The sequence below is a fragment of the Nestor notabilis genome, unplaced genomic scaffold (assembly GCF_000696875.1).
Source record: "Nestor notabilis isolate BGI_N333 unplaced genomic scaffold, ASM69687v1 scaffold5726, whole genome shotgun sequence".
Taxonomy (NCBI): Eukaryota; Metazoa; Chordata; class Aves; order Psittaciformes; family Psittacidae; genus Nestor; species Nestor notabilis.
Genome location: NW_009932274.1, coordinates 44004 through 67058, shown reverse-complemented (window position 1 = coordinate 67058; position 23055 = coordinate 44004). Strand labels below are relative to the sequence as shown.

Genomic DNA, 23055 nt, shown 5'->3' with positions numbered 1-23055 from the left:
TAACTATTCTATGATTCTATGATTCTCTTCTAAGAGGAGTGGCACTACTTTAGTGAAACAATCCTTTTATTTCTGACCTCCAGATTTTGTCGCTCAGAGGCACTGAGAATTGCTTTTCTGTTTGTTACTCCTTAGAAATGATTTATTTGTTTGTCATGGTTTCTTCTCAGATATTGATGAATGTGAACGCAACCCTCTGCTGTGTAGAGGCGGCACATGTGTGAATACCGAAGGGAGTTTTCAGTGTGACTGTCCTTTGGGACATGAGCTGTCACCAACACGTGAGGAATGCATAGGTGAGTTTCAACTCTGACTAGTAGTCTGTAGCTTTCTGACAAGAGATGTCATTTGTGCTAGGAAAACTTGTCTATGGCAAGGATGGGGTTTCCGGAATACCTTATTCATGCTCCTCCTCCTTTATATAAGTAACTTTATATGAGTATTTTACAGATCCTGTAATATCTCCAGTGCCCTTAACACTGTTGACTTCGAAGAGGAATATTTTACAAGGCTTATTAGGAATTATTTAGCAACTCAAAGATCTGTACCACACATGGTGGCTACTTTCAAGTAAAATACATACAAGCACAACGTAAATGTTCCTACAATCACAAAAAAAGTATTGTGCCTTATTGCACAATGTGCTTTCCTTTTTGCATGTAATTCACCAAAATGGTGAAAAAATGCAAAAACCAGAATGCCTGTTATCCCCTTCGTTTCTGTGTTTGGTGCATAGTTGCTTCAAGAGCTCATTTAAACCAGCAGACTGTGCAGTTAATGCTCACAGACTAGCAACAAAGAAGATAAACCTATGGACTCTGGCTTAAACATACTGTTCAGAGCTGCCATTCTGGTTTCAGGTGGTATAGAGTTAATATTTTTTTAGTAGCTGGTACAGTCCTGTGTTTTGGCTTTAGTGTCAGTAACACACTGATGTTTTAGTTCTTGCTGAGTAGTGCTTATTCTAAATCAAGGACTTTTCAGTCTCTCTTGCTCTTCCAGTGAGGAGGGGCACAAGAAGCTGGGAGGGAGCAGAGGCAGAGCACCTGACCCAAAGGGATATTCCATACAACAGCATGTCATGCTTGGTATAGAAAATGGGGGGAAATTGGCTGGAAGTCACTGATCACTGCTCAGGGACGGGCTAGGCATCCACTTGAACTGGAGCACACTAAGAAAGAAATTGAAAAAGCCTGAAAGCCACCAGTTTGAAATATTACGTCTCACCCTCATTCTCTAGCATTTGACCAGTTAGTCTGCATTCTGAGCAACAGGTAATCGATATGAATAATTATTTTCCAGATGTAAATGAGTGCTCATTAAGCGACAATCTCTGCAGAAATGGCAAGTGTGTGAACATGGTTGGAGCATACCAGTGTTCCTGTAACTCTGGGTACCAGGCTACTCCTGACAGACAAGGCTGCATAGGTAAGTGTTGTACAACTTCACTTATGTATTTCTGCTTCAGTGTATATTGTTTCGTCTGTCTTTGTTTTTATTTAATTTCATGCCTGCCTTTGAAACTGAGCAGGACCATGTTCTCTTCTGCTATTAGGTGTATCATGAACCATTACCTTAGAAATATAAAGAAGGTATAAAAATATATCTGCTGTACTGAGCTCTGCAGGATACTTTGAGAAAAAATATTCTTATGGTTCTACTTCAGTGAAATCAGAGGCTTGAGCTAGCGATCAGAAAATACTGTGTGATTTCTTGATCAAGCAAGAACAACCCTGTGCATTGATAGTTTCACTATATACAACTCTTAAATCCTTCATTATAGTAACACTGAATTATGTAGTTGTAATCACACTGGTAAGGAGAACTGAGGTGCAGAGAGGTTTTTTATTTGTTGTTTTTTTGGTTTGGATTTTGGTGTGGGTTTTGGTGTGGTTTTTTTTCTCCCCAAAATATAAATTTTGCTACATTTCAAGCTTTAATGAAAACTAAGTTTCTCAGGGGTTCTCTTTTTTTCCTCTCTGCATGTTGTGTTTTGCACTCTTTTGCAAAACACAAACATAACAATGAACAAAAGCAACAACTAAAAGTAGCCACTTGCTCCTGCAGATGAAAATGCAGTTGAAAGAGAGAAAGCTGAACAAAATATAAATCAGAGACAGTTGAGTGAGAATAGAAATTCAGAATCATATCACTGATAAACTGTTTCATTTTCTAAGTACAATGGCAAGAAAAGGTTAATTTTCCATATAAAAATAAACTTACTACTACTAATACTGCTTCCACAGATATTGATGAATGTATGATAATGAATGGAGGCTGTGACACCCACTGCACTAACTCAGAAGGCAGCTATGAATGTAGCTGCAGTGATGGCTATGCTCTCATGCCAGATGTCAGGACATGTGCAGGTGGGTTTTTAGTACCTTAAAACTTCCACCATGGTATTTTTATGCTGGTATTCTTTTAGCCAATCTGTACCAGAGTTACAGAATTATTATCTGCTTTTTTTCTTCCCCCCATCCTAGATATTGATGAATGTGAAAACAATCCAGATATCTGTGATGGTGGACAATGTACTAATATTCCAGGGGAATATCGCTGTCTCTGTTATGATGGATTTATGGCTTCTATGGATATGAAAACTTGTGTTGGTAGGTAGCTGTATGCAGCATATTTAATGCAAGTCTAAATATTCTGCAGTTAATGTTTTAGGATGTTCTGCTGAATACTTGAAAGTGGGTATCGAATCTGTGTATATTATAAAGGAAATAATCTGTAGATCTTTCTCACCTATCACTGTAGATGCCAGGAAGGCTAGAAAAAAATTTGAGAAGTCCATAGACAAATGAAATCACATAGTTCCAGAAATAGGAGTGATTTAATTGTAATTATGTGATTCCTCTAAAACATCTCTATTGAGAGATTGTTTGAGCGCCCAAGCATTTTCTTCTGTCTCTTGTAAATGTTCTAGTTTATTCCTTCAACTTCAGGAAGTTATCGTAAGTAATTATAAAGGAAATTAAAAGTATGTTGTCAAATTAACCTAAACTTTTTAGTTTATCTTGGTGAAGTTCTTACCTTCTGCATTTAATATATTTTTTCATGTTTCATATTTTAATATAAATTTTCATGTTTCATATTTTGGCTATAGTAATAACATTTTTTTATGTTTTCTGGGCATCTGTCAAGCAAACCTTCACTTATCATGTGTGCACACTCCCACAGACACACACACTGAAGAGAAACAAGTTATATGTAATGCTGAGCAAAGCTGTCCTGATCTGGTTTTGTCTTTTTTTATTCTACAGCTTCAGTTGGGTTTAAGATTTTCTTTTAACCTTCACTGTTATGTTATTCCATATTCTTGTTTTCAGTTTTGTGCACATATTCCATGTTTATTCAACCAACTTAAAAGTTAAGAACCAATCTTTTCGATAATTCTTTTGTATTAGCCGTGGCATGTGGCTGCAAAATCAAAATCCTTTTTTAAAATACACAACTGTCATTCTGTAGGAAAACAGTACCTGGTGTTAAGGTTAAAAGCCTACAGTGAGACAGTGTGAATTTCTGCCCTCTATGTAGTTGCTTTCCTTGCTAATAGCATCATCCAGTATGTCAAAAAGCCTTTGGGGTAACTACAGTTTTTTGCGGGACCTAACATTACTTTCAACAAAAGACTTGAGGTTTGGGTTTTTCAGCAGAAATGTCTTCTATATCTTGTATTTATTTTACAGCATGTGGAATTAGGTCATCTTTGGCATTAGTGTAAAATTGGAGCTAATTGAATAACATCAAAATTGTAACTCATAACAGGACTATGTTTTAGTATGAGTTTTAACCAGATCTTTAATTATAAACTATTTAGCTCCCAAATGAGGTAGATTCTGGAATAACGTTAAAGTTTTATGTTATAGTTGAAAGCCTATACTGAAGATTTAGCATGCAATTTAAGACTCTAAACCACAGTTCAGGTACAAACTATATTATTGTTTAGGAGAGGTTTATATCCTAATGGAAAGTTTTCATCATCTGTGCAATGCTCAGTGAAACTGGGAAGAACAGGGGGACATGAGCAGCCAACTTTTGTCCCTCTTGAAACTTCAGTGTGCATCCAGGCAGCAAGTGCTGAGCAGTCAGATTGTGGAGGTGTCAAGGAAGGGAGTCTGGCACAACAGCACTTCTACGGTCACAGTTCTTGTTTTTTTCTTGTGATATTTTATTTTATATGGTTGTGGAAAAACGTTTCTGGTTGTGGCTTACTACTTTTTTCTTTCTGTATAAATTCTTATTTGAAAGAAAAATATAGCTATATTATGATTGAGAACATTTTTTAAAAAATTCTTTAAAGTGATTTTCATGAGAAGTTATTGGCTTCATAGTCTAATAACTAGCATTCTAAATAAATTAGGAAACACTGTGGTATTTGGACTACACATTCATCCTTACTTGCTTTTAAGGAATTAAAAGAATACAGAATAGAACAGCTGAAATGCATTATGATGAAGATTAATAAGTGCCATATGTTGTAGGGTTGGATCATGCTTTTGATATTTATACCTCACTGAAAGTATTCCAGAAGACAAAATATGCTGTTAATTGACAGTAATGTTCAACTAATAATGAATTTATGTGCACTTACAGATGTGAATGAATGTGATTTGAATTCCAACATCTGTATATTTGGGGAGTGTGAAAACACTAAAGGTTCCTTCATTTGTCACTGTCAGCTAGGATATTCAGTCAAGAAAGGAACTACTGGATGCACAGGTAAAGTAAATTTCCATCACATATGTCATGGTGTACTCATACTCTGTTTGGCTTTCAGGTAAAATAAATGCTGAAGTGTTCACACACAAGTAAGAGATTGGTATCTCTACATAATAGTAAATATAAGAATAAGTGTTTTAAATTTGTCAGCATGTATCCAGGGTTTGAAAAAGTACATTCCTCGACCAGTATCTATATGATATGAGAGGCCCCTTACATAACTGTAATTTAGAGGCAAAGGTTTTATCAGCGTAGATTGTCAGAATATTTTGTGGTACAAAACATAGCTTGGGTGGGCACAGCTGCATTTTGTATTATTTCAGTATTAGAAGTATTTTATCAGTATTCATTTGTCATACATACTTAAAGTTTGAACTCATCTGTCAGTTAAAGCTGCATGAAATTACCCTGTAGTCTAGAAACTGGACACAGGGAAAGAAATAAAAGAATGAAAAAAAGTGGTGTTATAAGAGGGAAAGTTTATGCCATCCTTCAAACCATTCTAAAAAATTTTAAAGAATCATAGTCAGACAGTTTTAAACTGTGTGAGTTCCTATGATAGTTAAGCAGTACCTTGTCTTCTGCAAGCTGAGTTCATTGTATTCAGGAAGCTAAGTTCATCCAAGATTATTCTTCTGGGAAAATTGACAGAATTTCTCATATAATTTGGTCAATAAGAATTTGTTATGTAATTACTAAAATCCTGGGATAATCATTTTTATAACTGATATGTGTCTGTGCACCCAAAAGTCTCACCTCATTTTTAGACATATAAAGATCAGCATATTAAATATATCTAGCAAATAGCTTTAATTTCAAACTGAAAAGCAGTTGTAGCAAATCAGACTGTTTGTCATGTTTACAAGCAAAAAACCCCCCAAAATTAAAATACAGTTGCCACTATTTTTGTTCATGTATAACGTAAGTAACTTGCATGAACATTTGTTTTTTAAAGGACTGCAAACCTGCACAGTGGAAATAAGCAACATTATTGCTTAAAAGGAACATAATTTGTAATATCTCAGTGCTTCTGATGTAAATACTAATAGTTTATTTTGTGCTCATAGATGTGGATGAGTGCGAAATTGGTGCTCACAACTGTGACATGCATGCCTCATGTGTCAATATACCAGGAAGTTTTAAATGTAGTTGCAGAGAAGGATGGGTTGGAAATGGCATTAAATGTATTGGTAAGTATGGAGAAATGAAAACTTTTCTCTTTTCTTTTTTATTGTTTTGTTTTGTTTTGTTTTGTTTTAATGCTTGGAAACATTTTGCCCAAAACCATGTATTTTAAAGCTAAAATGAAATCACTGTAGATTAACCCTGTATCTTCCAGTGAGAACTTTTTATATTTATGGAGAGGTAAATATCTTTGCACTTGTGCTAGTGACCGTGACGGTTTATTATAAGCCAAGTATACTAACTGCATCTATTGCTACATCTTTTGCCCCTGATGTGCAGATCTTGATGAGTGCTCCAATGGGACCCACCAGTGCAGTGTGAATGCTCAGTGTGTAAACACCCCGGGGTCATACCGCTGTGCCTGTGCAGAGGGGTTCACTGGGGATGGATTGACTTGTTCTGGTAAGAAGTTTCAGAGAGAGTTGACACGTCACTGATTATTTCTGTTGCATGGAAGCTTTGCCAATTAGATTTAAGCCCAAAGTGCAGACATTATACATGAACGTGTCTTTTAAGATGAGGATTCTTCCCATCTGCTGACAAAATGCTAACAAAGGCAACTCAGTGATCTTTTGGGTGCCAAATTGGGCCCACTGGGCCCATTTATTGGATGAAGTTCCTGTCTGCTGTTTCATCCTCCTCTTCCACCTCCTTCTGTTCATTGCAGTGTTTTCAAATGTGCATGTGCTGCTTGCAGTAGCAGGCTCTCTAGTCAAGAACACATGTCTCTGTTATGGTTCCCCTCTTACAGGCCATGTCTGTCTCTGGCAGGTAAAGCATCACCTGTTTTTCACCCTCGTTGTATTAGTGGAACAGGATTTGATCATTAACATTGGATTTTTTTCCGAAGAAAAATAAATTACACTTTAAAAATATTGTCCATAATATCGGTATTTAAATTTGTTGGTTAAAGTTCATTATTAAGAATGAACATTGTTCAGCACACAGCAAGTGATTGAAAATTAACTGATGTATAAAGATAATAATTTACAAACTGTGTTTCAGATCTTCTGATTTTTTAAAAATCAGATCTGGTACTAGGGATTGACTAATAAAATGAAAAAATTATATTGAAAAATTTTTTGGACAACCCTAAATATATCTGACAATTTAATTAGTCCTTATGATGGCTGCATTGGTGAATGCCTCATCATTCTGCTCTTTCATAGGTCTGTTAAAAAATTACTTTTGGGGCATACTAGAAGAATCTCCGGTAGTGTGTATATGGTAGTTACAATGTTCATAATTCTCAAAGAGGGCTTTCTAAAATGCATTTGAAAATATTTTTTATAATTCATGTAAGAAAATTTGCTTTTTTAATGTGTTCTGTGTCAAAGTAACACAGCAGTATGTGCCAAATCTTGACATTGCAAGCAAAGTATTCAACTTATTTGTCAAAGACAATAGTACTGAATCTGAAAACTGCATTTAAAAAAGAATTTTAAAAATCTCTTAATGGAAAACAGGGAGTAAGGAGTCATGACAGAGTAAAAATAATTATTTTGGAGAATATATGTTTGCTTTTCTGCATTCGTTCAGTTTCCTTCATCTTCATGTGTAAATGTTTTATTTTAGATCAACAATACTCAACAGCACTATTATTTTGAATGCCAGGATATTATTTCTATTTTGTTAGTGACACATGTAGTTTCAGAGAGATTTTCTGTCTTTTACAGATGTTGATGAATGTGCAGAAAATATTCATCTGTGTGAAAATGGACAGTGTTTGAATGTCCCTGGTGCCTACCGTTGCGAGTGTGAGATGGGATTCACTCCTGCCTCGGACAGCAAGTCATGCCAAGGTAAGCCACTGGTACTTCAAGTTCATTTTCTGAGTTTGGATTGGCTGAAATAAAGCAAACAAGAAGTGCTGGAGGGACATCAGCCTGGAAGCAGAATATTCAGCACGTGCTTCACCTGTGAGTAATTTCTTCAAACATGGATTATTTTGCAGTGTAAGTTGTGCTAAAGGTGGCTTTCATCCTTTTATAAAGCTTTCCTGGCTGTGGTCCAAAAATCCCATGGTAGAGCTTTGGCTCAGTAATTTTGTTCTTTTAATTTTTCCTCTTCTTTTTGTCGCTAGTGAAGAGTGTGTGGAAAATCCTGTGTTCATCACTGTTTAGTTAGTGTGTTTACATAGTAGACAGAAACTGCATTAAGTGACCTCATTTTAAAAGAAATGTTTTCAGGAAAATTGAAGTAGGCAAATTATTGCTATATTTGACAAGTTTGTATCACTCCTTTAACATGTATACTGGAGATTTTTTATCATCACCTTTTCACTCTCAATATTATAGCAGATTATGTGAATGGCAAAAGGAACTATTATTGTTCTAGTCCAATTCAAATTCTGTTCCCTGTTGAGGTCTTATGAGGTTTCTTAGCTTAGTATGAGAGAACTGTATATTAGAGACAGTCTTTTTAGCCAGTCCTCCAAAGCTTTTTAACTTATTTCATATTTTATGGTGGAAGTCTCATCATGTCTTACAAAATTAAAATTCTTGATGAGACATTAAAACCAAATGTAGTCTCTAAAATTCAGTCTGTAATGTGACATGTTCAGGCATTCAGGTGTACATGTATGAATCAGGCTTCTATCTGTAGAAAAGCCTGGATTTGGTACAGTAATTGTAATGCAAATAATTCATCCAATTTCTTCAGAAATCCCTTGAGATGTCAGTACATTAGCCTCTCAATGATACAGTCATTTCCGTAACCTTATAAAGCTTCATCTGAACACAAGTTATGTTCGTGACCTGATTTGGAGGTCATTCAATGACTGTACTCTGAGGTACTTAGAAACGTGCCTTTAATTTCCAGTTTAAATTTACTCAGGACTGTTGGATATTAGGCATTTATGAATTTATGAAAATTCATTTATGAAAAGGCATGAATTTCCTTTTCCCTTAACAATTTATATCTCTCTCCCCCCTCAAAAGTTACCCCTTCTCAAATGTTCCTATAGAGAGGCATTATATTGCTTCTCAAGCTTTGGCTAAGGCAAGCAAGACAAGTTTAAAATAGGTATTTCATTACTTGAATCATTTTAATATCCCTTTTTTACACCTTGTCCTATTTTATTTTACTGCTCTTGAACAGAGCAGCGTACACAGAATTTCAAACGAAGATTTAGCTGCACATTGTAAAACAGTATTAATGATTTCCACTTCCCTGTCTCTGTTAAAATAGCTTACTAGTACATGCTAGAGTTGCAGTAGCCTTTTTCACAGCTGCTTTATTTTGATAATTTAAGTCTTGATTTCAGACAGTACTTGCAGGTGTTTTTTCCCTTACATTAGCTACCTTCAACTCAGAAGTCCTTTATAATTTGTGTCTAAAACTGTAACTTTGCACTCTGTGCTGTTAATATGTAACTCCTTTTCTAACACCATAGTTTACAAAGTCATCTGATTTTCTGTGAGTGTCTTTCAAATTAATTTCATCTTCAGTTTACATGAGCACACAGACAGACCTTTACATGCATTGTAAATTTATTATATTGTTACATGCATTGTTATTTTGTTATTATATAACTGATTTAAAGTGGGCTTGAGAAAATCATAGCTAATTCTTACTTCCTTTTTTTCTTTTCCCTCTATTATTTCTCCAAGGAGATATAAGGAACCATTGATGCCTACTCTCATTCTTTCTTCTTAGTATGTATTTTTTCTTAAGGGTAGTGTTTTGGAAATCTTCCTTGCCATTAGTAAGAAATGCTGTAGACTATGAGCTATGAAATGACTGACACCTTTGTATGGTGTTATGCTTTATTCTGTTTAGTGCACATTTTGAAAGGAACCTATTGGCTTTTTGCCTTAGCATTCATTCTGAGTCAGTTTTGCTATTTTTACTTCACACTAGGTAAACCAGGAGTAACTAGCAAGCAGCTTCATGGAGAATGCTGCACAAATGCCTAGCTATAGCGTTCTACACAAAACCAAAAGTGACTTCTCAGTGTTGCTTTTTTAAATATTTTTTTCAATTACATGTGTCTTCATTTTCTTTTAGTAGTACAACTAATTATAATATCAATACAGTAATACTTTGTAATTTTCTGTTCTTAATGTATTCCTTCAGATATCAATGAATGTGCCTTCCAGAACATATGTGTATTTGGTACCTGTAATAATCTACCAGGAATGTTTCATTGTATCTGTGATGATGGCTATGAACTAGACCGAACTGGGGGAAACTGTACAGGTATATTTCTTCTGTTCTGAAATATGTCAAGAATAACTTTTTTTTTTAATAACACCAAAGGTATTTAAAGATGAGTTAAAAAAACACGCATTGTACTCTCTTACAATGATAAGAGTGTATTTTTCCCCACTAAACAAGCAATGTGTAGAATTGTGTTCTTCGGAGTGCATTTAAGAATGGAACAAAAAGAATGGCTTCTTAAATATACAGCCGTAAAAAGGTTATTCCTAAATGTTTGATGAATTATTAGTAGGGAGGTTTGTTCAATTTCAGCCAAAATTCACTAGCATTTGAAATTTTCTTGCCCACTTTGTCTAAAAAAGTAAAATCATTCTTCTGTTCTGTCCAGTGAGTAGATTTATAAATGTAACCTTCCTATTTTAGATATTGATGAATGTGCCGATCCCATTAATTGTGTTAATGGTCTTTGTGTAAATACTCCTGGAAGGTATGAGTGTAATTGCCCTTCGGACTTCCAGCTGAATCCTACTGGAGTGGGTTGTGTAGGTAAGTAAAAACTACTTGAAGTATTACAGCCATGGTGACTGTTTTGATGCAAATGAAGGTTGCAAGATAGAAAAATTATACCCCACATGCTGCTTATCCTGTTACATAGTTTTCCAGAGATGGAGTTAAATTATTTTAACTGATTAATGGGTTTTATAGTTTCTTTAAAAGACACCTTTTCAAAATTTGTCAAAACACATATTATCTGCATTTCTCTCATAACAGTCAATAATTTTCATTTAAAACCTGAATTTTTTATTCCTAGATGTGTCTTCGGGCTGATTTATGTGTTTAGCTTAAGTCTAAAGTGGAATTCAAACTGGTGGTGGCACCCATTTGGCTGGAAATACAAAGTAAAAGACATGTTTCACTGTAGGTTACATAATTTTCCTCTCATGCAAATTTAATGTGAATTTTCATTATTTTTCCCCCCTACTATATGACACAGGACGTTTATGTATGATCAGCCCTTCAAACGCTGAATTATGACCAAAGAACTTAAGTGATCTGACTGAAGATGCTTATGAGAATGACTTATGCTACTGCTAGCTGACTTGCATTTCATTAAAAAATGGAAGTTTGAGTTGGCACTCTACTTTGGGACCAGTTGTCACAGTGACGTTTTTGGCAGGGGTCCCATGTTTCCTCAAGGAAGACTCCACACTGGAAGGGAACCTGCTTAAGGATATATGTAGAAACCCTAGGCTCCCAAATGAGAGAGCAAGCCCCCTCTCTTTCAGAAAAAAATGTTGACTAAGAAAGTGGTAGAAAACCTATCTGACCCTTACTTCTGTCCTGAAGAAATACTGCTAGGGCATTTTTAGTTTCTCAATGACAGATTGTACAGAAAAAAGACTGCCAAGACTTAGTCCCCTGAGCAAACATGGGGGTTTGGGTTGTGTGGTTGTGTGTTGGGTTTTTTTCAAGTTCAGCTTTACTCAGTGGCAGACCTGGAATCCATTTACCTATCTGCGGGAGTAGCTGCAAGCCTCGGATGTACACTTACTATCTCTATCCAGGCTGATTCTTTGACACGGTGCAACAAACACTCAGTGAACATTCAGCTTTTGGTTTTGACAGAGGCAAGCAAGGTCTCTGCTTCCCATGAAATACCATCAAAGTAAGATAATAGAAATAAACCCCTAATCCGTGAATGAAATGACACTTTAGTGTGTGTGTTTTTTAGAAGCCCTTGGAGAGCTGGGGCACCATGTGCAACTAAAAACATATTAGTTATACTATTTTATATGAGTACAGACGTTGTTAGGTTTTGACCTTGTTTTATTTCACCAGCAATTCTTATTTGTAATATTTCCAGAGTGTTAAATGATTTTGCATGAGAGGTAGAACAGAGAGAATTGTCATTCCAGTGCAGATAGGCTGGTACTGGTTCTAGGTTTGGTTTGCTTTGGGTATGTCTGCTTTACTGATTTACACAGTCCAAAGAGAGAAGAACTGAATTTTTGTTTGCTTATGCTCCTTTACAGTCTCAGGACTGCAATTCCATGTTGAAACTTCACTTGCAATAATGTTTGTGTCACAGACACATGGTAAAACATTACCCAGTTTTCACTCCAAGCTTGTAGTTATTTGCAAAACAAACAAGCAAACAAACAAAAAACCCAGAGAGGCTAGTAGGAAAACCAAAAAAAGTAAATAAATAAATTGCTTCTTGCTTCTGAAATGCACAAGATGAGCTGAAAAATGTTGCAGAAACTTCTTATCAAAGGACAGCAGCTTCTGTTCTCTTCAGTAGCACTCCCTCTTACATGCTTGAGCAAAAAAGGCAGAGGATTTTGCATTCCAGTTCCTTTCAGAAGAAATAGAAATATTATCCTTGGCAAAGGGGAAAATGGTGCTGTGTCAAGACAGTTCATGTGAGGAGTAAACCGAAACCTAAAACTCTTGATGGACTTGGTATAGATGCTTTGCTAGAGAATTTCAGGCTCTGCCTTTGTTCCAAGGTCTATCATCTCCTATTGTTCTTAATGGGCCTGAGGTCTTCGGCTGAAGGTCTTCCAAAATGGTCACTGTTTTTCACTTTTCCGATGAAGAATGAAGCCAGATCTCTTCTTGACTTCTCTTAAAAAGGCCTGTGTCTGGTGCTATCACAAATGGAGAGAAGCATTCAGTTCCTCTGAGAACAGGAGGTAGGTATTCACACAGTAACCACATTTGGGTTGCTTCACCTCAATTCCACAAGAGCAGGATGTGCTCTTTTTAAGAAGGCAGTTCATTTTACTTCTAACACTGTCTTAAAAAACCCCTTCACTCTGACATACGATGTTTGGTGATGTCAGGTAAATCTTGCCTCTAGGGAGACAGATACCCTGCTTGAAGTTTCTTCTCTTTCCGTCAGAGGCTCAGAGGTACAGAATACATATGCCTCTGCCACTCAGTTCTTAACTGAGTATCTGAGCTTTACAGCAGTGTGCATTTATAGTGAGATACTGAAATTGGTCGTAGAATACGTGGGGCCAAAGAAGGCGCTTCTTCTTCACAATCTCTGGTACAGTATGCTTTTAAAAACCATGCAGAGTTACCCAAACTTGTCTATTAATGCTTGAATTGGAATAAATTTAAATCTTTTTGAAAGCTTGAGGTTTTTCTCTTGGTTGATGTTAAGAAACTTTACAAAAAAAAAAAATCCAGTATGAAAATTAATGTGAAGTTGTGGTTTTGTACCATATGTATTTAACTAACTTGAGGATCTTAAGAACAAATAGTACCTAGCAATTGAGAAAGTTGCCTTCAGATTTTTTTCATAGATATGTTCCAAACCTCAGGGTCATTTAAAAGTCCATGTCATGTCAAGACATCTATTAAACTCTGAAAATTTTGAAAGGATGAACTACCTACATTTATAGTACTGTGTTCATTTTACTCCATGTAAATTTCTAAGGCTGCAGCATCTGGCTCTTGCTGTAGGCAGTAAAATAAAAATGTGATATTTCTTGGTAAAATACACATTTGGGAAATAATTGAAAAATTCATTTGTAAGTTTCTTAGTCATACCATTAACAGAAGTACTAAAAATGCAAAAAGATACTGTGGCCTTTATACAGTGAATTACTTTAAAAAAAAAGAAGTGTGTTTCTGTGCTTCTTTTGAGGTAAACTCAGTAATAGCAAGTTAATTCACAGAAATGGTCTTTAGAATCATAACACTACTCTTGAGGAAATTAATGTTCATCTTATTTGGCTGTAATAAGAAATAGTCTGATAATTGACTGTCCTCTCATTCCTTATATTTCTGAGTTACTGCTAGTTATTTTCCATTTATAAAGAACAAGTAGACAATATATGCAGCAGTAAGAAAACTCATAACTCTACTTCTCTTAGATTCCTTGCTCATTCTACTGATGCCAGCAGCTGTCTAAATCATTATGTTAGAGTTTGATTGCACAAATAACTAATTTTCCTCAAACCTATAGTGCACGTTTGTATCATGTCAATGTTGATTTTTGGAGAATTTCTTTGCCAGTGGATGCATTCTTCCAGTTATGTGACTTTGTTCTGTAATTCCACAGAAAAATATGTAAATTCTTATAATTCCAGAAGAAAGAGCCTTAGGCAAGTCACAATCAGAATATGAAGAAATATGTACAGCAAACTCCAGCAAGGTTTCTGAAGTTTCCTGGGATGAAAGACTGGGAATAGTGTATGTGCTACATTAGAGTATGGTGTGACTTTGGAAGACATGCAAACATTTTAAACTTGCCTCTGGGTATTTAGGAAGCTGAAGCTACCCATTTTCCATGCTGTTTCTCACAACATCAGTAACTGTCAGTGTTCCTGAGTGTTTTGAGCTTGCCGGTGACTTTAAAAGCACGATGTTATCTGAATTTCTGGTCCTAGATGTGAAATGTTAGAATGATTTCCTGCTGTTCCTTTGTCCTGATTATTGTGTGGAGCTGTAGTCATATGTGTTTTATTTGTAGATAATCGTGTTGGCAATTGCTACCTTAAGTATGGACCACGAGGGGATGGCAGCCTATCCTGCAACACTGAAATTGGGGTTGGAGTCAGTCGTTCCTCATGCTGCTGCTCCCTGGGAAAAGCTTGGGGAAACCCCTGTGAGACATGTCCCCCCGTAAACAGCAGTAAGGAAATACTCTCTTACTCTGCCCCATAGAAGATGCTTAGAAGGATCAGAAAAAATATTTGAAATTTTTCATTGTATTACTGTAAATGTATACACTTACTGTGTAAGAAACTGATTTTATTTTCTTCATGAAGCAATGTTCTGGCACAGTTACAAAAGAAAATCTCCCTGCTGCTGTTAGAGGGGTGATTCAGAGGTGTGGACCTGAGTATCAGTAGACCTGACCTTTAGTCTTCTGTGACTCACTGGGTGCCTATTCTTACAGTAATAAATCAGTGGTAACTTTAGAAGGCATTTGCCACTGGACCAGGCTGATGTACTTTGTGTAGGTTTGGATATTTTATTTGCTTCTACTTTTGTTCCATTGGAAAAAAAAAAATAGTAGTTGCAAATATCCTGACTTAAGAATGGAATGGATTGCATGCATCTCGTAGGAATTTTTACTCAGCAGCTCCATGTTGGTAGGGAAATAAAAATAATAATGTTTAGAACTAAAATCATGGCTTTAATTTGGAGAGCTGCAGTAGTTGTCCGAGAAGAGTGTTGGTAACTGTTGGGTAACTATTTCTGTCACTTTTGATTACTTTCAAAACTGATACCTGGTGATAACTGTCAATTTTTTAGAGCTTTGAAGTTCTTTGAGTGAATAATGCAACAGAAATGTCAACCATGTTGTCCTTAACAGTCTCATAATAGTATTAATTCAAATTTTAACTGTATTGATGTTTCGATTTAAATAACTAGTGAAAACAGAAAATATGTGCCTTTATAAAGGCACAGTACAGAGAAAACAACATTGTGCCTGCCTTAAGAGATTCTTAAGTTCCTGGTAATGTTTTAAGCAGAACTCTTAATCTTACCTTGCTTTTCTGCTAATCTAATGCACTAGCTTTATTTACTGTGAAGAGGTCAAGAAAAGTAGAAAACCAACGAGCCTAGGGAAGACACTCATTAAATACACAAATGGAATTTTATCTTTCTGTTTGTTAGCATTTTAATCTTCATATGACTGACGCTATCTTTCTTGTAATACTTTAGCGGAATATAATACTCTCTGTCCAGGCGGAGAAGGATTCAGACCAAATCCCGTTACTATTATTTTAGAAGGTGAGTTTTTCATTAATGACTGTGATGGCTGGAATTAAAAAAAGTGTCATCTTTGGAGCAATGCATACTGGAACTGTATTTTGCAGAAAGCACTACATTTAGTGCAGAGCGAAACCCTCTGCTAATATGAATTGGACAACAACATGATGAAAAGACATACTGTAAAAGAATATTGAAGAAGTCCAACAATATTTCAGTAGGAAAATAAGCTGATGACTGAGACATACCTTCTGTGTGTCTCTTTACTTAAACTGGTCTTTCAAGTTGGCCTGTGAAGGATAAGTCATTTGTGAAAATTACAGCTTATCAGTGGAAGGTATAAGTTTCAGGAAATACTCATTCGGCAAAGAATCTCTGGTTCCAGTGAGCGTGCAGGAATGAGAAATTTTAGATGCCAAATTCTGTAAACAGTAATGGAAGTTGAGCTCCATCAGCTCATCAGGCTGAAACTTGAAGAGCTATTTGAATGGAAGAGAATGAGCATCTCATCCATTCTTTCATGAAGTGCAATTTAGGAAAAAAAAAAAAAAAAAGAAGAAAAATTCCACATCACAGTTAAAAGTTACTAGCTGGTAAAATTTAAAGGGAGTACTTAAAGTTGTTGGTTTTTTTCATTCTGGAATGAAAATGTGGTGAGTTTTGTTCTCTGTTTTCAGACATTGATGAATGTCAGGAACTGCCAGGTCTCTGCCAAGGTGGAAATTGCATCAATGCTTTTGGCAGCTTCCAGTGTGAATGTCCAAAAGGCTACTACCTCAGTGAAGAGACAAGAATCTGTGAAGGCTGGTTCCCTTGAAACATCTTCCTCTATCACAGTATTGTAAAAACCAATTTTTTTAGGCTTAAATCCGTAAGTGGATATGCTACCCACACTCTTACCCAAAATCTTCAGAAGCATTATATTTGGAACAAGTGTTAAGATTAATATAAAGCTTTACATGCAACACTTGAATATGCTAATGTTTATTTCTCTGTGATAGATCTCAGCTATATGTATTAAGTAAACTTGGTGGTTATTCATGATTTCTAGCTTCTCACTTCACCACCTTGTATCTCCTGCTAGTTTCACTGGGGTCCCTGTATTCTAAGTGAGAAAAGCTGCCCTCTTCACAGTATTTGAGAGCGGTAGTTTAATTTATACAATGATGTGAAGTAAATTTAATACTGGGTTTCCATTTGTGTTTGTGATTGCTCCTAAGTGTTAGAACCAAATATTGTAAATAGACCCAATTAGTACATCTTTCATGGTTTCTTCTGGTTGAGTGCTGTAAATCAGCTTCCCCTTCTTCATTCACTTTGTGAAAAAAAAAAATAAAAAAGATAAATAGTCTTCTTTCATAACAGAGACACTGAATCCTGGGGCTTTGCTAAGCTCAGGTGAAGAAAAGTGACCAAACTGGATTTGAAATTACAATTGTATAGGGGGAAAAAATAAATCTTACCCCAAATACCTTAAACAAGAATACCCAAGGTCAGGGCAGCAAGACTGTGTGATTATTCAGCTAGCTTGCTTGCTAGTTTCTAAATAGGGTACTCATGAGGTCACTTGTCAGTGGGGTAGTGAACACATTAATAGATTAACTGAAAAGTGACAGTAACATCCTTGTGAAAAGAGGGCGTCAATAGCTATCTGGAGCTAAGGAGCTAGTGGGGAACCAGGTGTGCAGTTTCAGAGGTAAATTCAGCAATTTGGAATTTATTTAGGGTTTTCTCTTTCACTTCACTTGTGCTTTTGCACTTACTAGAGTTAACAGTACTGCTTTTCAGCAGCTTGTTACAATAGCTTCTTAACCCAAATCTGAGCTGTACTTTCCAAGCTAGCCTTTAAATGAAACATTTTTGTTACCTTAGCATGGTTTATTATGGTTATATTTCTCAGAAACATTTGCTAGGACTTGGTCGTCTTTTTCCCTTGGTAATTGTAATGGTTTTGCTTGATCTCTAGATATTGATGAGTGTGTTGCACACCCTGGTGTCTGTGGTCCTGGTACCTGCTACAATACCTTGGGGAACTACACCTGCATTTGCCCACCAGAATATATGCAGGTGAACGGAGGACATAATTGCATGGGTATGTCATCCTTATTACAAATGCCTGAATATCATGTCAGACTAGTTTGAGCCCAGACTCTTAAAATTTCCTTTTAGATGAGGACAGTTCTGAAGTCTTGTATTGCTTTTTCCTACCTTTAACTCCCAGTTATGTCATGTAGCTGGGAAGGAGATCCCAATGTTTGATGTGCAGTGTTCCTTAATGGAACTCAGAAATCTTTTTTGGTTTCACTAGTCATTTTCAAATGGTAGGGTTTACTATATAAATGGATCTGACGAGCATCTACAGTGTGTTTCTGATTTTTTGGAAATTTTCCTTTTACCCTTTTGAATCTTTGAATGAAAACTTAAAATATCTCAAATTTCAAGTAAGTCTAAAACAAAGACTGTAGATTACTTCAACCTGTAAATTACTATTAAATGCATCCATGCATATGTTTGGGTTGCATTCAGAAACCAAAGTTAGTGAACCACTGTCTAGGTTGGTAGGGCATTGATATTTACTTAAGTTAGTTTGTTGGTTACGTCAAAAGTGATACTTTTCTCACATGTAGACATGAGGAAAAGCTTTTGCTACAGAAGCTATAATGGAACCTCCTGTGAGAATGAGCTGCCCTTCAATGTGACCAAAAGGATGTGTTGCTGCACATACAATGTTGGGAAAGCCTGGAACAAACCTTGTGAACCATGTCCAAACCCAGGAACAGGTAAAGCCTCCTATAATCATCCCATTTTGTTCCTTTCTTTGCTTATTTGCTCCTTTGACCTATTGGCTAAAGCTAACATTTTAGTCACAAAAAATCTTTGCTGTACTTCTAAAGCAGAGTGACAATAACCTGCCATCCTGCCACTGGCTGGAGTAAGTCTTGGTGTGCTAAACAAAAATAGGTATTTCTTCCACACTTTTAAGAGGAAGGAGTATCACTCCACATTGAGTGGAAAGATACAGCTTAAATTTTTTGAATCATTCCCCCTAGATGAAAAACAAAATTCAGAAAGAACATGCATATTTTCCCTCTCAGCTGCCCCTGAAGGCAAAGGAAAGGGAACAAACTACTGTCAGGTGTCACTGAGATGAATAAAAAGGTCTCAAAAGTACAGACTGACTTTCTCATCAGCAACAGGAGTATGTCAGTGCTGTAGATAAAAGGATATTTGTAATACAGCTATCAGTAGGTAGATGTAATTATTTAGACCTGTTTTTTGGTGATGGGGCGCTATAAAATGAGAACTTCGTGGCTGTTTTATTCTTTCTTTCTAGCAAACATCAAAGCTTTAATAGGTCTTGTATGGACATAGAATTACTTTCAGTTATTTACATTTATGTCAAGAATCTACGTTTGTGTAGGTAAGACACATGAGGATGTTGTACTAAACATAAGCAAGTTTTCTGAATGTGTGATTACAGAACTCCTATCTCTGAAGTTGTCACTTTGAGGTTGCTAGAAAAGCGGTCATCAGACAATAATACTGGGGTCCAAGATTCTGGCTGACAAGAGGTGCCTGGCCTGTCTTCCAGGATAATTAATTTAGTCTAGTATAATTTAGTTACTGGATAGTTGGGGATACATTTATCCTGGCAGTCCTAATCTGTCAGATGAAAAAGATTGGGTTTGTATTACTAAGTGTATTTGCTTTCTATATTTTTCATTTGTGAATGGAGTATGACCTCTCAGCTGCTTTTATATTTTCTCTGTTGAAGGTGAAAAATTTGCAAAAACTCAATAAGCAGGCTATTGTAAAAAGAAGTAAGAATTCCCTCCTATAGAAGGTGGTGAAAATAATAGGTTAGTCTTTCAGTTAGTCTTTATGGAGTTCGCCGCCTAGAACAAAACACCCTTGAAAGCTCAACTCAGAAAATAATTGGTGGTAGAGTCGCCAATTCTGAAACCTGACAGCACCTGGCATTGACTGAAAGATTCTTACATTTGTAAATAGAGCAAAGGTGCTGTATAAAAATAAAATTCCAGATACCTGGTTAGTACAAATGAAATTTATACAGTGTGAATTGAAGTTACAAGGTACAAATCTTATTGTTGAATTGTCTTTGCCCCAAGTTTACTGCCATTAAACCCATACCTCTGGTGCTGCATCATTTGTGTTGTTAGTGTAAAGAATGTATTACTTTCATTCCAAGTGGTTTAACCTGGTGACATAAGGGAAGCAGCACATAATTAGGAAAGATTTAACTCCACAAGCAGTAAAGAGGAGGAAAATGAAACTGAAAATTAAAAAACAGCTTTTTCCTTTTCTTGCTTGAATAGGAGGAGGAAGAATAAAGGAATGTTTCTAGCAGTCAGGAATGGGAGATGGAAATAAGCTTGAGAGAGGAAATATATGTTTGCTATTGCAAAAGAACTCATAAAGTTCTTTCCCAGGGTCATTTATCTCAGTGCCATAAAATTGTCATCATGATGACAACACGATGAGAAAGATTCAGCAAAGTACTAGCAGGGATTCATGCAATTAATATTCTTGGATGGAAGAAAGAATTCCTTTTTTAAATTGGTATGACTGAAGTTCTCAAAAACTTCTGCGGCTTTTAAAGTTTCGTTAAGACAGTTCCACTTTGTCTGCTAGCAGTTACGGGGTTAAAATATTTCCCAAAATATTTCAGTATTGCCTTGTTAGCTCTTCTAAATGCCTTTACTGTATTTGCAGACATGGTTGAACCTTTTTCACCATGAGAAGAGATTGCATGAGGGATCAAACAGAAATTCCAAATGTAAATGGTTGAATAGCTGCACTTATGTGATATAATCAGTGGTTCTGAAATCTGGGAGGGGGCTACACATCAGAGACAGGGGTTATGATACACTGACCTTAACCAGTTTGCTAGACTGAGCACAGTAGCTCATTAAGAGCATTATTCTGCTCTGATGAGAATTGTATTGTTCCTCTAAATGAACTTCACGTGCCAATGCATTTGCTTTTTTTTCCCCCTTATGAACAGAGTTCTTTCTTTCTTTTCATATATTTATGCTTAGCAATCAATCTCTGGTAACTTTAGGCAGTAATTACTATCTTGGTGTTACTCATTATGTAGATCGTAACCATTACCATACACTTTAATCAGAAATAATCATTCTTTCTTGGTTGCTTTTTTATCCAAAGAAATGTAAAAAGCTGCTTCACTGCTAGGAAGTATTCAAGTATTCACAGAATTCTCTCATGGTTTGGTCATTTCAGGAGTGGTTGACCTCAGAGAGTTTTTTTCTTCTTACGTGATAGATCTTTTTTTCCTAAAAAATAATATAGTGATAAGTACATGGGGGGTTGAAATATTTTTTAAGTTATTGAGGCAAAGTTGAGCTTTCAGAAAGTAAACTTCTGGCATTTTTGCATATGGATAATTTGTCACTGAGTACAAATGCATTATCATACAGTCCTTACCTACTTATGTGCTCTTTTCCTACATAGTACAAACAAAAAAATTCAGAAAAACGCTATTAAATGGAATGCATGCAATATGTAGGTAGCACAACACATAATGAAAGAAGGACTGCAACCCTCAGAGCCTCTTCTTCATTCTCCCAGACCTGATGTGTTAGGCTCTACCATAGGAGTAGGTTATCATCACCCTTGGATAGGGTTGTGAACACACAGCCGTCTTTTTTTTTAGTATGCGTGTTTCACAGGTTTACTGACTGCAGTAAATAGCATAAAGCTTCTTGTAGAAAAGAACTGTTTTCTGAGCTTCAAATCTTACACGTTAATATAAAAGAGCAGAAAATTGCTAGATGGTGAAACACTGTGGCAGAGATCTCTATGGCCCAGTATCCTGTACTACAAGAATAACCTTAGTAGGCATTAAGCCTACTGTCCTGAAATATAGGACAGAAGAAGAAAATGCTGAAGTTCAAGTATACTGGATCCTGCTTTGCTTATACAGGAAACAACAAAGAATGTTTGAATGTGAGAAAAGTGCATCACCAGATCTGATTCTGAGCAATCATCAACTACATTTGCTGAAGTTTTAATAAGTAAGAATATTTTGTGTAAGGAAGACAAGAATGATTCAAGTTATAAACCCTTTGGTTAAACTTCACAAAGTTTTAAGTTTCTGAAGAGTTGCCATTAAAGTGTAGACGATCAAGAAACTCAAGATACAGTCAGTAGAGAAATAAACTGTCACTGCTTTAGATGAAAGATCATTACAGGAAAACAGGAGGATCTCCTTTCTCTTTTTCTGGAGATAGAAGAGATGCCTAATAACTTGTGTGCATTTCAGGTTTAAAGGAGAGTTTAAGGAAGACTCCATACACTTCCTATTCTTGGATAGATAGATAGGCTTTCTGTAGAAGAAACAGTGGAACAAGTACTCACAGAAGTCTCCAGATATTACACTTCCAGAACCCGTTTGAATTTTATGCCAGTGGGACATTTTTGTGAATTCTATCCATGTTCTTTCGAACACTATTTTACCTTGGCTTAATGACCTGAATGTACAATTATCTACTGCATGCTTTGGAATTTTGCCTTAGCAATAGTTTGGAAACTTTAATATTGAAAGACACATATTATTTTTCTGGAGAATTTGAATGCTGATATTATCTAAAAAGATGCTGAATAGCAGCTGCATGGTTATTATTTTGAAACACACTTAAAGCAAACTGTTCATTCAAACTGGTTGCGTCTTCACATTGGAATTGCTTTGCTTCCCTCAAACAAGTAGGCTTTCAGTACACAGTTCTACTCATGATCAGTATTTTACACATTTGGCATAGTTATAGTTGTAGGCCAGTAATTTTCCATATTTCTACCTAGATCAAAGTTTATTAATGTACTATAAATGTGTAAAACTTTTTTTTCTGGAAAGCACTGTTTTGCCAGTAAAATCCAATGCCAGCATAGGTGCTTTATAAGAAATACTTTATTAAAGAAGTAATTATTTCTTACATCCTGCAATAACCAATAGATTCCATGCTAGAAGTTTTTCTCCATATGTTGCAAATCCACTCAACTTCATACACCTTGCCTGGAAAACCATGGGTTCACTTATTTTATACTTTATACTGTGTATTTCCCATCCTGAAGATGCTCTGGAAAGGAGGATAAAAAAATGAGCATACTAAACCAATACTGGGTTTTGGAGCAATTTTTTCTAAAGTGGAGTGTCCATTCTACTTTACAGTTTAGTGGAACTAAGGTGCAGTAATCTCTGCAGGAAAA

At 36.0% G+C, this 23055-nt stretch overlaps 1 protein-coding gene across 1 annotated transcript in view; it reads left to right on the top strand.

Moving 5' to 3' along the window:
• Window positions 1-170: 170 nt before the first annotated feature.
• LOC104407119 (fibrillin-2) overlaps window positions 171-23055 on the top strand; it is a gene marked incomplete at its 5' end in the record, with an annotated part of 48624 nt that continues 25739 nt past the window's right edge. The window contains 15 exons of the mRNA XM_010016306.1: window positions 171-296; window positions 1303-1428; window positions 2247-2369; window positions 2487-2612; window positions 4603-4728; window positions 5796-5918; window positions 6193-6315; window positions 7590-7715; window positions 9991-10113; window positions 10498-10620; window positions 14561-14722; window positions 15763-15831; window positions 16488-16613; window positions 17777-17902; window positions 18438-18590. Coding sequence (XP_010014608.1) covers window positions 171-296; window positions 1303-1428; window positions 2247-2369; window positions 2487-2612; window positions 4603-4728; window positions 5796-5918; window positions 6193-6315; window positions 7590-7715; window positions 9991-10113; window positions 10498-10620; window positions 14561-14722; window positions 15763-15831; window positions 16488-16613; window positions 17777-17902; window positions 18438-18590 — 1881 coding nt within the window. The remainder of the gene's footprint in view (window positions 297-1302; window positions 1429-2246; window positions 2370-2486; window positions 2613-4602; window positions 4729-5795; window positions 5919-6192; window positions 6316-7589; window positions 7716-9990; window positions 10114-10497; window positions 10621-14560; window positions 14723-15762; window positions 15832-16487; window positions 16614-17776; window positions 17903-18437; window positions 18591-23055) is intronic.